At 41.0% G+C, this 17,677-nt stretch overlaps 1 protein-coding gene across 1 annotated transcript in view; it reads left to right on the plus strand.

Moving 5' to 3' along the window:
- The first annotated feature begins 1,825 nt into the window (after window positions 1-1,825).
- Window positions 1,826-17,677, plus strand: part of scarb2c (scavenger receptor class B, member 2c) — a 30,784-nt gene continuing 14,932 nt past the window's right edge. Inside the window, exons 1-9 of the mRNA XM_061263780.1 lie at window positions 1,826-2,037; window positions 2,472-2,629; window positions 3,420-3,564; window positions 3,875-4,066; window positions 5,842-5,933; window positions 6,400-6,519; window positions 8,454-8,632; window positions 10,007-10,125; window positions 12,358-12,431. Coding sequence (XP_061119764.1) covers window positions 1,915-2,037; window positions 2,472-2,629; window positions 3,420-3,564; window positions 3,875-4,066; window positions 5,842-5,933; window positions 6,400-6,519; window positions 8,454-8,632; window positions 10,007-10,125; window positions 12,358-12,431 — 1,202 coding nt within the window. The 5' untranslated portion in view covers window positions 1,826-1,914. The remainder of the gene's footprint in view (window positions 2,038-2,471; window positions 2,630-3,419; window positions 3,565-3,874; window positions 4,067-5,841; window positions 5,934-6,399; window positions 6,520-8,453; window positions 8,633-10,006; window positions 10,126-12,357; window positions 12,432-17,677) is intronic.

Raw genomic sequence — 17,677 nt, forward strand, 5'->3', positions numbered from 1 at the left:
ATTGACAGAAAATTATGAAATTACTGAAAATAATGTTTTTGAAAAATACTTTCAGCGATAATACTTGCTTAGAAAGCTAAGGAACTTTGTAGCGAGCCAACAGGTTCTTGAATTGGTGTATATAACTTTTATGCAAAGTGTTTTGACTTTTAATTTGACTTCTTGGTGTGGTACCTTGAATGTAAGAAATAGATGCTATCTAGAAATGTAAATCTTGCAAGCAGGATCATTGGGAAACCACAGAATCAACGTAAGGATGTATATATATTCAATACCGGTAAGAAAGTTCTAGGCATCTGAAGTGATATTTCTCATCCTTTATACTTTTATTTTGCTTCCATCAGGAAGAAGATACAGGCAACCAAGAAAAAAACTTAAAAAAAAACAACTATTGTATACTAAATTGTATACTAAAAATGTTTTAATATATTGAATTTTGGTAAATAAAGGTATAATTTTAATGAGTTTGTATTTACATTACATTATTTATATGTGAAGCCAAAAAAAGTATCCAGTAGTATATATATATATATATATATATATATATATATATATATATATATATATAAATGTTTTAAAAATATTTGCACTTCTGTTGCCTCCTTTTAGGAAGTTGTAGGTGAAAACAAACCCCTAGTAGACAACTTTAGAAAAGAGGAACGTACAAGAAACCGTGGCAGAGGTCATTTATTCTGTGTTTGTCATCAAATTTAAGGATTAATTGTGGAACTACTGGGGGGTTGCTGACTTGTTGCACAAGTCAATGAGTGGGTATGGGTATGAACTTCAGATTTTGTCATTTACAAAATGCCCTTAAAAGACACCAGTGACAAACAAAATTAATTCATGGAATGATATTGTCATATGATTTTGTAAAATGTGTAAAATGGAAAAGCTCAGCAGCTTTTAAAAAAGAATGAATACACACACAGAAAGGACTCTAAACCAATTAGCACTTTCAATAATCAGAGCCAAGCTGTACTGATATCATGAAAGTGTGTGGCAACTGTTGACTCCACCCATATCTAAATGTGTAGTTTAGCTAGTGACCTTTGAAGAATGAGTGGCAGCTGACATTTATCGAAGCTGACTCCTCCCGCATGTAAATGTTTAATTTATTTAGCTAGTGAGCTTGCTACCACTGTGACTCTCGGCCAGTTTATTAATTATGTCAATGTCTCTGGTGTCTTTTAAATGGGTTTTTAGAATCACTTTTTTAATTAAGCGGAAATTCAATAGTTAATGCCCATTCTCATTCTCTTGCGCAGGATCTTCAAAATAACAATATGTTCAGTAGCCTAGCCCCTTATTTATATCGTTGGCAAAGCCTTTATAACATTATAATTGGACATCGTAACGTTTTTAGTGTCATTATGACAATGAGACCCCAACGACCGATATTGCAATCAGTGAATCATGAAGATTAATTCAGACTAAATAATATAGCAATACAGACTATTTTGTAAAAATAATCAAATAAAATAAAAGACACACGTCTTGCATGCGATCGACTTGCTTTGTGCCGTATCCGCGTTAGGTAGCCTTTAAATTAATACATATCTAACAGTGATTTACCAAATGTGGGTCATCGCGGCTGTATCGCCCCTTTGTGAACACCGTCAGTCGATCTATGAGATATACACATCAGTAGAGACTGACCATAAGCATCACGTGACAAGTAGCACAGATTTTCCAAAATAACGAGATCTCCACTCAGGCCCAAACACTGCAAGTTCAGGCATAAACTCAACACGAAAGGAAGCCGGAATTAGACGTTTTTCCGATGAAAAATCTTTGTAATCAGTGACACCATTCGCTTGACAGGAACTGCAAGGCTGCAGTATTGTCATTCCAGTTCATTTTAGATAATTGAACGTCACTGTTCAAAGCTTTGGTCGGTTGTTTTAAAGTAAAATGTTTATTAAATCATGTTGTACATACAGCACTGGAGCGTTATCAGTTGTCTTAATAATTGCAGGCATCGCCTTGGTGTTGTCGCAAGTGTTTCAAAACGCACTGTACTCGAGGGTAAAGGAGGTAAGTTGGGCAACTGCTTGCACAAAATGTGTTTCTGAGGTCCTGTTTTTGTTCTTTAAGAACAAAGAACAGAGTTAGACAGCAGCTGTTAAACAGGCACACAATCTAAGAACTTCAAAACAAGACTGATAGGTAGGTTGATGTGGATCTAAATTGGCTAACGTTAGCTTGGTTGCTACCGAAACTAGATTACCTGGAGTCGATACAAGTATGATAAATCACCTTACTCAGATTACTCAAATGTACGACGGCGCAGTAAAGCAGGGAATCGAATGGATTTCAAGTGACCTCCATATTTTGTGTTCCACGAAAATGTGAGAATTGGAATCTAAGTTTATGTACGCTTAATTTACATGCGACGTGAGATTGACTGGCCAGGCTGGTTTTGGTACAGCATGTGTACATTTAGTGATCAAGTTGTCTTTGCTCTGCAGGAAATTGTTTTGAAAAATGGCACTGATGCATTTATGGCTTGGGAGAATCCACCTCCCCCTGTGTATATGCAATTTTACTTCTTCAACGTTACCAATTCTGACGAGGTGCTGAAAGGAGATCGTCCAGCAGTGTTTGAGGTTGGCCCTTACACTTACAGGTAAAAACGGGTTCTGTGAGTTAATAAATCGTCCACTTCTGGCACATGCAAGCCACGTTTGGCTGATTGGTCAAAGGAGTCAGTAGTGCTCAGTAAATCAGTGGAGGCCTTGTAGACTAAAACTCTCCCTCCCCGGAACATTCTAATGTATTGAGCCTGTAGTGTAGTGGTTAAGGTAAATGACTGGGACACACAACGTCGGTGGTTCTAATCCCGGTCAGTGTAGCCACAATAAGATCCGCACAGCTGTTTGAGCAAGGCCCTTAACCCTGCATTGCTCCAGGGGAGGGTTGTCTTCTGCTTAGTCTAATCAACTGTATGTCGCTCTGGATAAGAGTGTCTGCCAAATGCCAATAATGTAATGTGATGAAAATTGTGTGCTGCTCTACTTTCCATGGCCAGGGTTCAATTCCAGACCACAGGGATTATCACTGAATCAGCAGCTAGATGTGTGTTGACTGGTCCTATGACTAAGGTGTCACTGTGCCAAAAGTCAGTCACTAGGACAGAGGCCATCTTAGACACCAAAATGCAGTGCTATTATGTGTTCCAGGGTCTTTCCTGGTCAGTATTATTTTACTCTTAGACCCATGAGACTTGTGTCATGTTGTCCATATCATGCGTTCCATAATCCCCTTACAGAAAATCTATCTTTACTGATTTGTATCTACAGTGCATTTGAGAACGATAATAAAAAGAACAACAAAAACAACTTAATTATTAGTATTATTATATAGCATTACTACTACTACAGAATTTATATAACTCAAAATCATTCCCCCCCCTGCAGAGAATTCCGTCCAATGGAGCGAGTGAGCTTTTCCGAGAATGGAACCAGAGTGTCTGCTGTCAATCCCAAGAGTTATGTGTTTGATGCCAACATGTCCATAGGACCTGAGGATGACCTCATCAGAACTGTGAACATTCCAGCAGTGGTAGGAGTTCAGTGCGTCGAGCAAAACTGTAGTCCTCTGGTGAAATTCATAGGAAAAAATGTACATTGGGAAATTACAGGGGGTACTGTGAGTCCTACAGTACCCCCTGCCTGTAAATTCTGAATTGTGTATTGTTGTCTCCGGCATGATAGAACCAGTCATTTCATATATTAATAACCAGTACTTAGTGATTAATGGCTGATGATTTCAGTACTTATTTATCATTTATACCTTATTAGTATAATATTGCATTCAGTATTTGTGCAGATCATTCTTGCAAGGACTTGTAAGAGGTTTTCTTCTTTCCCAGACTGTGATGGAAATGTTTAAGGACAAAGTCATCATCAGGAACATAATCTCGGCACTAATGAAGTCTAAAAACGAAGGCCTCTTCATGACACGCACTGTTGGAGAAATTCTCTGGGGCTATGAAGATCCCTTGCTAAAAGATTTGACTCGTTTTGAGAAAACGCTAGATCCTCATTTTGGTCTCTTCTATAAGGTGAGTGAAAATTGCGGAAGTGGTCACTGTTAGACACAAAGAAAATTCTATTCAATTCTAATAATATTTGGGCCAAATGGCTTCATAGGTGTTTCTGATTTGTCAGGTGTGTTCAGTCATTTCCTTCAGGTATAAGAGAGCTTTCAGTTTCTAGTCTTGAGTCTAGGCTTTTGAATGTCTTTGGAGTCTGTGTTTGTCAACATGAGGACCAGTGTTGTGCCATTGAAAGTCAAGGAAGCCATTATGAGATTGAGAAATAAGAAAAACTGTTAGAGAAATAGTCCAAACCTTAGACCCAAATAAACTGTTTGGAAAATCCTTAAGACGATAGAGGGCACTGGCACACTCAGTAATAGCAAAGGGCCTGGTAGGCCATAACATAGACTCACGGTGTACCCACCAGAACACGGAGAAGCGGCCGCTTCCACCCGAAGGTAATGTTAGTTCAATGGTAGCTTCTCTCCTGAGGAATGTGGTTTATGATTATGGTCGCTTATTGGCTATCCCAGGCACTAAAACACTTTTATTGATGCGAGTTGGACCAATAGAGAGAAAACGACAATGCATAAAATCCCTGTGATCGAAAGATCTGCCAGCTCACAATGTTCCGAGCAGCACCTGAAGCACAACTACTACCGTTTTGCACTCTGATGTGCACGTAAATCTCTATAAAATTTTGAACAAGCTTCTGGTTAATCTTAACATTCATTAAACATTGGTACAGTCTATATAATCAATGTGTGTTCTTGCGTGAACAATGTCACCTCGTCACTGTATGCTGAGACTCATCGCGTACATGTCTCTTATCAAGTTTTTATGAAAACGGAAGGAATTTACACACACACACACACACACACACACACACAAACACAAACCAAAGCTGATCTGGAAGTGATTACTTACTCATCATGAAAGTTCAGAACATTGTGAGCTGACTTGGTGTACGGAACACCATGAGTTTACTTTATGCCTATGAAGGCATGCAAACATGTTCACAGCTTAAAAAAAAAAAAAAAAAAAAGCTCTTTAAGCTACCTAGCCGCTGTAACACACAGGAGCTGAATATGGCTGCAGTACAGGCCTGGCAGAGCATCACCAGAGAAGAACCTGGACATGTATATGGCTCACAGACCTCTAGTAGTCATTGTAAGCATAGGATATATAAAAGTGCTAAACATGGCTCCTTTCATTTACGTTAACAGTAATGTGTCCCAAACATTATGGTGCCCTGGAATTGGGGGGAAGGGGGTATGTGTACAAATTGCTATAATTACAACATGGTGAGACCAAATTGTAGAAAGAATTCCCTTAAATAAAAACTGAGATTATGCAGTTCAAGTACATCTTTTTTTTTGCCTGAGAGGTCACTGTGGTACCATACCATGGTGAATGGTTGGCATTTCTATAGTGCCTTTATCCAAAGCGTTGTACAATTGATGCTTCTCATTCACCCATTCATACACACACTCACACACTAATGGCGATTGGCTGCCATGCAAGGCACCAACTGGCTCGTCAGGGGCATTTGGGGATTAGGTGTCTTGCTCAGGGACACCCAGGGCGGGATCGAACCGGCAACCCTCTGACTGCCAGACGACTGCTCTTACCGCCTGAGCCAATGTCGCTCCCCAATATTGATATAAGAACAAAGAACAATATTGATATTAGAACAAATATCTGTGGATTATATCTGATATGCTGGTAAACTATGCTTCCTGGAAGTATGCACTTACTAAGGAGCAGTGTTCATGCTGGTCGTACCCTCTCACATTCAGATGAACGCCACAGAGGACGGGGAGTATGAGTTCTTCACCGGAAAAGCAAACTACAAAGACTTCGCCAGAGTGGCTGAGTGGAAGGGTAACAGGTAATCTCAAAAATATATATATATGACTTTTTTTTATGCTATATAGTATAGTCGAAAACTTTTAATTTCAACCTTTTCATTTATTTCCTTTTTGTGGTACTTGTGCCTAGAAATTTAGGTTCTGTCTGCATTATCCCTAACTTTAAGGGGGAGTTCAGCAATACTTATGAGTCAGTCACTGCTGTTAAATTTTATTCTTCTGAGACTACCCCACAAAGGCGTGTATTTCCATTGAATACCATGGGTCACCACTTCCGCATGAACATTATACATTAGTGGTAGAAACAAGTGAAGTATACATTAAGTATGTATAGTAATATAATTATTAACGTTCAGTGCTGAATTGACATCTTAATTCACAGCAGGGCTGATTTAATCATTTCTGAGAGAATAACCAAAAAAAGACTTGAGAGTGAGTAACCATGTCAGCTTTTCCCTTATCTCTGTTTGTGTTTCCTGTTTGCAGTTCTCTGGAATGGTGGTCCTCTGACCAATGCAACATGATCAATGGCACTAATGGAGCCTCCTTTCACCCAATCATCACTAAGGATGAGAGTCTGTTTATGTTCTCCTCAGATCTTTGCAGGTTTGTAAGGCGGCAGTAATCTGATGTGCATCTATCTAGGACTGAAAAGGGACTGGCCTAAGTCTCTGGGGGAGAATGGGACTTGATATGTTGCGGAATGAGGTGTGATATGTTGTGGAATTGGGTATGATATATGATATGTTGTGGAATGGGGTGTGATATGTTGTGGAATTGGGTGTGATATGTTGTGAAATGGTGTATGATATGTTGTGGAATTGGGTGTGATATGTTGTGGAATTGGGTATGATATATGATATGTTGTGGAATGGTGTATGATATGTTGTGGAATGGGGTGTGATATGTTGTGGAATTGGGTGTGATATGTTGTGAAATGGTGTATGATATGTTGTGGAATGGGGTGTGATGTGTTGTGGAATTGGGTGTGATATGTTGTGGAATGGGGTGTGATTTGTTGTGGAATGGGGTGTGATGTGTTGTGGAATGGGGTGTGATGTGTTGTGGAATGGTGTATGATATGTTGTGGAATGGGGTGTGATGTGTTGTGGAATTGGGTGTGATGTGTTGTGAAATGGGGTAGAATATGCACCAATCAAAGGGACTGGCTCCGTCTCGGCTATAGTTGAAAGCAGACCATTAAAATAATACTAAATAATAATATAAAGTTAGTCAAATATTTGGCCAGTTTCACAGACAGATTAAGTTCAGCCCTCGGCCAAATTGAGTTTTCTATGGAGAATCTCCATTGAAAATTGAATCTAGTCTAGGACTAGGCTTACAAAACTACCCCGTAGTATTTATTTTCATGCGGTGTCATGTCACCATTATTCTTCAGATGTGGGAGCAAAATGAAAGCCCTTTAATGGGCTGTTTTATGATGCTGTATATCTGTGTTTTCAGGACATTGCTAACTTTTGCTGGAAAGGTTTTGGAAGTGATTCCGATTTCAGCCAGATGTAACTTTGCTGGTAGGCTGTGATATTAGATTGATCTGATCTGGCTTTATGTTGCAAATGTTTTTTTCCCACTACCTCCCTCTTCTAACAGCAGTATTTTCCACACGTGATGATGATTATTATGATTGATTATGATCTTCTGTATGCTGAGGGATGCTGGGCTCACATTATTTTCTCACCCTCGTGTTCATAAGCTTTTGAGCTCTTATAAACACACACACACACACACACACACACAAATTTCAGACAATTGAGAAAATTTAGTGTAGTTTTAATAGGTGCTCAAAACAGTAGTGTAGCACTCATTTTGATTGGTTGAAAAGGTATAAGGTTGAGAGATGGCACTCTTAGGACTGAAAGGGTTAACACCACCCAGTTCTGGGTCCCAAACCTTTGGAGGTGTAAAATCTGTGGGTCAGACAAAATGGCAGATTGAAATTACCCTCGGGAGCATTTGAGCATTGGCCATTGAATTTATATAGCGCTTTCCTACACACTCAAAGCACTTCCAGTGATAAGGGTGAAACTCGCCTCAACCACCAGCAATGTGTAACACCATTTTGCGCCAGAACACTCACCACACACCAGCTGAAGTGGAGAGGGAGAGAGCAATGTTTTTGCCAATTGAATCAGGGGATGATTAGGTGGCAGGTTGAAGGAGCCACGGTTGGGAATTTAGCCAAGACACCGTGGAACCCCCCTGCTCTTTGCAAAGAGTGTCAGGGGGTCTTTAATGACCACAGTGAGTCAGGACCTCGGTTTAACGTCTCATCCGAAAGACGGCGTCTCCTACAGCACAGTGTCCCCATCACATGCAGGATACAGATGTAAGCGTCCATTTCAAGGGCAGAAAAGCATGTGCATTCAGCAATATAGACCACAAAGTCAAACCGGACACAGACAGGGTGCAGTCGTCTGGGTTTGGTGTTTATTTTCAGCCGTTGGCATCATCTTTCCCCAAACAAACAGCACTTTCAAAATGTCCACATTTTCAACGGCTTTCCTCTGCTTTGGATGCAGGTCCATTTACGCCCAGTATGAGAAGGACCTCAGCGTGAGGGGAATCCCGGCCTACAGGTTTGTGCCCCCCAGTGCGGTGTTTGCCAACGTCAGTGTGAACCCCGCTAACACTGGCTTCTGTGTGCCCGCGGGGAAGTGCCTGGCGTCAGGTCTGCTCAACGTCAGCGTCTGTAAGCAAGGTGAGAGGCCGTCTGTGAAGATAAAACGACTTCACAGCCTTTCTTTTCTTTCTCCGCCCCCCCAAACTGTTGTTTCACACAGCGAGGCAACCTCAACCACCAACATGGATCAGCTTACGTTAAACTGGAGAGTGTTAGCGCCACATCGTGAATATGAATAACAGGGCTATAGCTTGGTTAATAAGTAATAAGCAATGTCTGCAATATTGGTCAGCACATTTTAATGGTTACATTCTTGCCTGTGACGTTATGGGTGTCTGCGGACGAGAAATGAGTCTACAACTTACTGTACCGCTCACGCAACACCCGGAAGAAGAACAACAGTAGATGCAAAGTAATAAAATAAAGTAAAAAAAAAAATAAAGTAAGTGATTAAACCACAAACCTGTTTGAAGTGTCCCACTCCCCCCCCCGCATACATTTTGTATTTACACTGGGCTGCCTAAAGGGCCCAGGTGCTAGAGCTAGTCGGTCAACAAGTTCTCCGACATCTATGGCAGTGCCAGAGGAGGCTCTATTAGCTGCGTACTGCTTGAGTGCTGTCACGCGCGTGGTCTCAGTTTAATTTAATAACATATTACTGCTTTTCCCAGAGTCCTGTGATCAATGTAAACAATTAACATCAGATCAAACAACATGATAGAATCATCACTAATGGGGAAAACTTAAAGGTTATTTACCAGTGAGCACGGGTGCATCGACAAGTTAAGACCTGCCTACAGAACTCCTTATGGCTGAATGCATGCTGCTCCTCTCATGCATGTAAATAACATGTAAAAGGCTGTTGTCTGTTTGTGGTTTTTTAGTCTGTATGTTATGTGCCTCTGTGTCTGGGGCCCATTATGGATAGGCCCTTGTTTGTCTGGTACATACTGTTGTTCCAGTATTCACTTGAACAAGTTTGTGGAGGAAGAATAGGCCTTTATTTTTATATTACGTATTAAATTATAATTGGATATAACCTCAATGTAATGTATAATATCTGTATGTTTTGTGTACTTTGCATATGCAAGTCCTCCCCTGGAGCAATGCAGGCTTAAGGGCCTTGCTCAAGGGCCCAACGGCTGTGCAGATCTTATTGTGGCTACACCAGGATTAGAACCACCGACCTTGCATGTCCCAGTCATTTACCTTAACCGCTACGCTACAGACCGCCCCTACCCGGTACAGATTGGAAAGCTAATTCCTGAAAAGGGGCCTAATCTGAAGGGCGATGGATGTGATAAAATGCTGAAACTGTATAAAGATGTTACCAAACCAGCCTGTTTTGTAACTCTATACAGAACATACATTTATTTAATTCCCTGTACGTTGGTAACCATCGGTAACGGTATATTCATGCAGAGCCATCTTATTCTTTCTTTTTGTACGCAGGTGCGCCGATTATAATGTCCTCTCCACATTTCTACCAGGCTGATGAGAAGTTTGTTCTTGACATTTTTGGAATGAGACCAAAAAAAGAGTACCACGAGACTGCCCTTGATATCAACCCAGTAAGTGTGGCTCAGATGCTGTTTTGTGTTTTGAAATATTCACCATTAGAGGGTGCTACAGGACCGCTACACTTTGTATGACACTAGGAGTGTCATACAATATAACAAACCTTAAATATTCCAATTTTCAATACAATTGTCAGTGCAAAATGCAATGTTGATCTGTTTTTTATTTGACCTGCTGTACATTTTGATTAACAAGTGTTAAAATATCAGGTGTTTTAGAACACAGTTAATTAAAATGACAGTGGAAAAAGTGTCCGGCCATGTTAGAACCTGCAGTCCTTGGTGCACAAGACCTGGCCCATCGTGTAAGGAGTGAAAAGGGCTGTGAGCTCATTCATTTAGTCTATGCCCTCCTCACTCAAAGAGGGGTAGCTTAATAATGGCCCTTCATTAATTTAGGGCAAACTGTGGAAAACTTTTACTTACAGGAATATTTGAACTTTTTTTAAATAGAGAAAAAGGATATGGTGACTTACTGAGCTGTGTGCCCTCATTCAAGTGAATGTGGTTTTTAATAAATACAATCAATCTTATCGTTTTTTTGGATTCTACTTCAGAGTTTGGATGTTTGTAATAAAACTCAGTATCTCCACTCTTATGTTACAGATGAGCTGTTGTAGGACCTTAGAAAGTAAGGAGATTAACTAACTAAGTAGTCAAAGTCAGACTTCTGTTTCTCCTCAAGACGCAAGGCAGGCCTGTTGGTCTGAAGTCCTGTATTTGATAAGCTGCAGTTTATAGTGGTGTTGTTGTAATTTGGGTTGTACCAAGGACAGAAGTACCGAAGATAAGCGCTGATGACCGATTGTCAGGTCACGGTAATAACTCAGCTGTTCCTGTTGATTTATTATGGTGGTGCATTTGGCAGTCCCTGATGAATCCATTACTGTTTTTCCTTCTGCATGTCCGGCTAAGTTTAGAGTCGTTTAGTATCACCCATATACAGTACTCATAATGAGTAATCCGGTGGTTAATAACCAAAGAGCTGAAAACCATCTGGAACAAAAGTCATCTTTATTTCAAATTATTGGAGTCGGTGTGTATTGGAATATTGGAATATTAGTCAATTTTTCAGTTACCCAGTCAATCAATTAAAATCTATTGATTGGCTTTTGGTCATGTGGCCATTTCTTGGTTAAAATATTGTTCAGAGTAGTCTCTTTATTCATTCATTTTACTTGTTAATGGATTAATGAACTGCACGCTGTGTTGAGGGTGTATGTGGCGTTATTTAATTCAGATCAACATTTTTAGAGCCTTCAGATGCAAGTTGCATTCTTAATCATAAAAGAACAGCTGCCTTAGATTCCAGCAGACCACATTAACTCTCGTCTCTTGCCTTAATTAAGCATTCTGTAGCTTAACTGTAATGAAGTATGCTGCTGTTTTAATGGTGATTGTATTTTGATATACTATATTAACACTTTTTATGTTTGTGGTATTTGCTGTATGCTGTGACCGTTAAAGCTGCCAGTAGAGGGCAGTGCAGAGCTGTTTGTACACATACAGTATACACTCATTGAGCACTTTATTAGGTATTTATTACACTTTTTTTATTTTTATTCTATATTATTTTTTTAGGCTTATTGGTCTTCTGCTGTTGCATCCACTTTGTGTGTTCAGAGATGCTCTTCTACACACCACTGTTGTAATGTATGGTTATTGACATTACTGTCACCTTTCTGTCAGCTTTGAGCAGTCTGGCCCTTCTCCTCTGACCTCTCTCATTAACAAGGTGTTTTTGCCCGCAGAACTGCTGCTCACTGGATGTTTTTTGTTTTCTGCACCATTCTCTGCAGAGAGAACTCTAGAGACTGTTGTGCATTGAAACCCCAGGATATCAGCAGTTTCTGAGATACTCAGACCACGCTGTCTGGCACCAATAATCATTCCATGGTCAAAGTCACTTAGATCACATTTTTCCCCCCATTCTAATAGTTGATATGAACATTAACTGAAGCCCCTGACCCGTATCTACACTGCTGCCACATGATTGGCAGATTAGATAATCACTTGAATACTAATAAATTGCTCAGTGAGTGTATATTTGAATGATCTCTCCTTATTTTATATTTCTTCATTTGTTTCTTATGTAATATTAAACAACACCAGCCATTGGTTTTGAATCTATGTTTTAGGTTGGTTAATCTTTATCTGTGCCCAGTGATGGTCTCTGTACAATGTACAGCAGATAATGTGCATCGTCTGAAAATAATCTCTCCTCAGCTCACAGGGATTCTTCTGAGGGCAGCAAAGCGACTGCAAGTGAATGTCTATGTTGAGAAAATTCCTGTTTTCAGGTAAGCTTTTTATTTTTTAAATCGCACTAAAAGCCAAACCATAATCTGTTTCCTGGCCCAAGCTTATGTTTTCCCTGATTCTCATCTACGTACCTTTTAGCAATTAATTTCTTAAAAAACTACACTCAGTGAGCACTTTAAGACACAATTGGAATGCACTTCGTAAAAATGTGTGTAATTTTTCACGTTGCGTAATCTTTCACGTTAAAGTAGTAGTCAACAAAGAAAGCCACATAAGGACAGTATACACGCATGTTCGACATTTGTCCCAGTAAAATACTATAATGAAATTCTAGTCAATTCTGGCTGTGTATCTCTGGAACATTCTTGCTTTCATGGTTATTTTTTTTAAAAATATTGCATATGTCTCAATCAAACCTGTTTGAAAGAATGTGGCTAACTAGTGGCTAAGAGAAAAACAATGTGTGTACCCTACACACTTTAGTAGGTGTGCCAATTAATGACCAAATGACCTTTGGCTCCTTTAATACAGTGCTGTAAAGTGACATGTGGAAGTTTGGGGGTGGCACCCAAAGGTCTGTGACCTTTGAACTGCCCCGATTGCCGAAAGCGGACACAAACATGCTCGCATGGCATTTACAACACTGAGCACTGAGCAACAAGTCATCTTTTCCAGAAGGAAATGACTTCTTGGCTTAGTCAGGGGATGCTTGCTGCTTCTGCCTTCCTTGCCCTCCCCTCCCCCGTCCTTGGCCATGTGACACATAGGCAAAAAGTCTGAAGTTCGAAATCGCAAACTATTGTACTATTTTGCGTGTCAAAATAGCATTAGAATGTCCAAAAGCATAGCTGCTAAAACTACCCAGATGTCACACTACATTTGGTGAAATATCATAATATTAATAGTAATAATACATTTTATTTGAAGTGGCGCCTTTCTAGACACTCAAGGTGACCTTACATTGTGCAAAATACAAAATAAGCATGGTAAAAACATGATACAAAATATCCAATTTAAAATCATCAAGAAAAAAGAAAACATGATACAATATATCCAATTAAAAACAATTTACAATGAACATACAATTCATATCAAACAAACAGACAGCAGACAGAGATAGACACAAGAACATGTAAAGGGAAGGAAACAGTCAGGGGTATGCAAGAGTAAACAGATGAGTTTTGAGAAGTTTTTTGAAAGATGACAGTGAGTCTGCATGGCGGATGTGTATGGGTAGAGAGTTCCAGATCCTGGGTGCTGTAGGGCTGAATGCTCGAGCACCCATAGTAGAGAGTCGGGTGGTGTTCAAAGCCTTGTATGTGAGTAGGAGGATCTTGAAATCAATGTGCTGTTGAACTGGTAACCAGTGTAGCTGAGTGAGGATAGGTGTGATGTGCTCATGAGATTTTGTGCGGGTGTGGATTCGGGCAGCAGAATTTTGTATAATTTTGTTGGTGAGTTTGGTGGGGAGTCCTGAGAGGATGCTGTTGCAGTAATCCAGGCGGGAGGTGACAAAGGCATGGATTAGAGTTTCAGCACTGGTGTGGGAGAGTGAGGGGCGGAGTTGGGAGATATTGCGTAAGTGAAAAAAGGCAGTTTTTATGTGGGGACCAAAGGATAAAGTATTGTCCAGGATGATGCCAAGGCTTGTGTTGACAGGGGGACAGGGAAACCATCAATGGTTGTCAGGAAGCTGGGTGTTTTGGACTATGTGGATTTTGAACCAATGAGCATGATTTCAGTTTTATTGCCGTTCAGTTGAAGGAGGTTTTTGTCATCCAGGTTTTAATGTCATGTAGACAGCTGAGGAGGGACGGGGGGGGCAAGGGGACAGAGGGCCTGGTTGAGATATAGAGTTGCGTATCGTCTGCATAACAGTGAAAGTTGATGTGATGATAATGCATGATACGGCCAAGGGGGAGGAGGTAAATGTTGAACAATAATGGACCAAGCAGTGACCCCTGAGGTACACCATGGGTAACTGCAGCTGACCTGGACCTATGGTGTTTTAGCTTGACAAACTCTTGTCTCCCCGTCAGGTAGGATGTTAGCCTGGCTAGCACAGTACCGGTGACCCCCAGGGTTGCTAGGCGCTCCAGAAGGAGTGGGTGGGAGGTGGTGTTAAAAGCAGCGCTGAGGTCGAGGAGGATGAGGATGGTGAGAAGTCCAGAGTCTGCAGCACGGAGGAGGTCGTTTGTGATCTTGACAAGGGCAGTCTCTGTACTATGTTTTGGTCGGAAGCCAGATTGGAAGGGTTCAAGGAGGTTATTTGAATCCAGGTGAGTTTGAAGTTGGGCTGTCACAACACGTTCAAGTACTTTTGACACAAATGGGAGGTTGGAAATGGGACAGAAATTGTTTAGATTGTTAAAATCTACACCAGATTTTTTGGGTATTGGTGTAATGGCAGCCAATTTTAGTGAGGGAGGAACAGAGCCAGAAACCAGGGATGAGTTTATAATCTGGGTGAGCAGTGGGGAGAGGGCAGGGAGTGCAGCTTTAACCAGAGTGGTAGGCAGAGGGTCCAACTGGCAGGTGGAGGACTTGGCTGTGGTAATCATTTTGGTTATAGTCTCCTCAGTGACTGGAGTGAAGGTGGAGAGACAGCTTTGATATGGGGCGTCCATGGGGGTGGACATCCAGGAGGGCAGGGCAGTCGGTGGGGGTGACAGGCACAGCTGTTTATGGATGTCATCAATTTTGAAGGAGGCGTTTCACTGTAGAGAAGAGGGTTTTGGAATTGGCTCTCTCACTGTTGATGATATTGGAGTAGTAGGAGCTTTTGGCCGCTGTGAGGGCATTTCTGTAGAAGTTAATATGGTCAGAGTAGGCTTGGGAGTGGACGGTTAAACCAGTTCTCTTGGATAGTCTGTCTAGACGGCGCCCTGCAGTTTTTAGAAGACGGAGTTGTGGGGTAAACCAGGGCGCAGAGTGGTTAAAAGAGACAGTACGTGCCTTAAGAGGGGCTAAAGTGTCCAGTGAGGAGGAGAGACAGGCATTGTAATGGGTGACCAGTTGGTAGATGAGAGTGGGTCAGGGGTGGGGTGCGAGGTGATCAGACTGATGAGATCAGCATTGTTAATGTTTTTAATATTTTCGAAATGTGATGGTGCGTTGAGGTTTTTTCCTATATAGCTGAGCAGGGACCTCAAACATGACAGCTTTATGATCAGAGATGGGGAGCAATAGGTCAGTGAGATTGATGGTCATGAGTGTGTGAACACTGAAGCCAAGTATCCTGCAGTACCTTGTGCTCAGTCATGACCCTGGCAACCAGGAGGGTGCTGTTCAAACCAAAGCCCAGAATGTGGTGAACAATTTGAAGTACCTATAACTATGCTTAGTGGAACCTAGTGAAAATCAATGGACGTATTTCCGTTTTTAAATCCTTTCTTTTCCTTACACAAAGTCACATAAACTCATGAACCTGTAAATGAAGCTGCCGTCTTCAACGCGCACTGTACTTAACGTATTCAGAGAGTTCAGCAATATTCTACAGCAGCGTTCTGTGATGTAAGTAGTCCGACAGTCCATCTTAGATTTTATACTAAAGCAGCCGTATGTACATCGAATGATAGTGTACATACATCGTGTGTAGTGTGCGATATCGGATGTAGTATGGAGTCATGGTGTCCCAACAGCTGCCATGATGTCAGGAAATGGTGGGTGGGAATGAGAACTGTGTCAAATGGGAATCCGTTGTGGAAAAAGCCTTTGCCCTCTAAGCCACGCGTTTATAATGAGACCAACATGGCATCTGGCAGATATACAAGGCATGTGTCTTCCACTAGAATGAGGGAGGTAGCAGATTAGCAGGGTTTCTCTGTGTTTATCTATGGATATTTTTATTTTGATGCAAAAGCCACTTTAGATTCAAGTCAAAGGAAGATTGAGTAATTAGGTTATAACAGCTAATGGAAGCTGCACATTCTAAATAAACCATTCTAAATAAAGCAATCTAGCTGCTATCGTTTTTTTTCTTGGTAGAGGGCAGGTAAATGACTAGAAAGTCCCACACTTTACTGCAGTGAGAGAACCTCATAAGGGGGTAGAGCACTGCATCTACAGTAAAATCACCAGGCCATCCAGAACACTTCATGCAGTGATATTGGCTGTTATGTAAGCTTTTATGTTTTGTTTATGGACTGTTCAGATTTGCACTTGGCTGGACATTTGTTATTCTTGTGATCTGACACTGGCTTTCCCACTGTGATTAGTGTGCAGGGCCTTGTGGGTTATTATTCAGTGCTTGTTTGTGTTTGTCCTGTCCACCAGATTTATAGTGCAGTGGGATGTATTTCTCTCCCGCTGATAGTACATCCGTATTTGTTGGCAAGCTATGACCTAATGTTACTGGCTCTTGCCAATATGATACATCTCTGTACAAGGGTTTGGGGAAGGGGTGGTTGTCCGTTATTGTGGAATAAAAGTGGGTGTTCAGTTGAAGGAACTGACAGCACACTTCCTCTCTCAGACGCAGTATATTCTTTAATGCCATTTGGCAGACTCTCTTATCCAGTACAGTTGATTAGACAATCCTGTGGTGGGAATTTTAATTTATTCCTGTAAGAAAACACTCAGAGACAGAGACAGTAAATAAAATCCAATCTTTACTATGCGCATAGGGTCCAAGTTACATGCAAAAACAAGGACAGAGATTTCACTCCTTTGTCTGGATATATGTATGCGTGGAGCGCAACAAATGTACGCCCCAAAATGATTAAACATTCCCAATTATCAATATTCAAAGACAATCCACCACTCTTCTCCTTACAACAGTTTGTTTATTCATATCTCCCCCCTTCAAGGTGCTGCTTATGCAGATATGTGTCCTCAAAAACGTTCCCACGATGGATACGCAGGGGCCTGCGCACCTGCGCATTCCCTACGCGTGAGAAATGTATCTTATCTTGTTTTCACTCCCGATGTCTAGGGGGGGGGACAATCTCCACGGTAGCCTCCATGGCGAGGACGTATGTTTTTGGTCCCGTAGGCTCTCAGGCACCAAGATGAGATAATGCAGAGCATACAGTTTTTCCGTAGCCTTGGAGGCCCACAGTACAGAAAGGGAGAGACATCTCAACTCACACAGTTACAGAAAATAATATTCATTAGCACAAAGCAAGTTATGATACTTTAACAAGTGTGTATGCTCTGGATCACTCCAGCATAAGCAACCAATAATAGTATAAGCAATTAGTAAAGGATAAGCAATTAATAATATGATAAGCAATTAATAATGAAATAATCACATGAATATATAATTTCAACAACATTTCCCTTC

The sequence above is a fragment of the Conger conger genome, chromosome 12 (assembly GCF_963514075.1).
Source record: "Conger conger chromosome 12, fConCon1.1, whole genome shotgun sequence".
Lineage (NCBI taxonomy): Eukaryota > Metazoa > Chordata > Actinopteri > Anguilliformes > Congridae > Conger > Conger conger.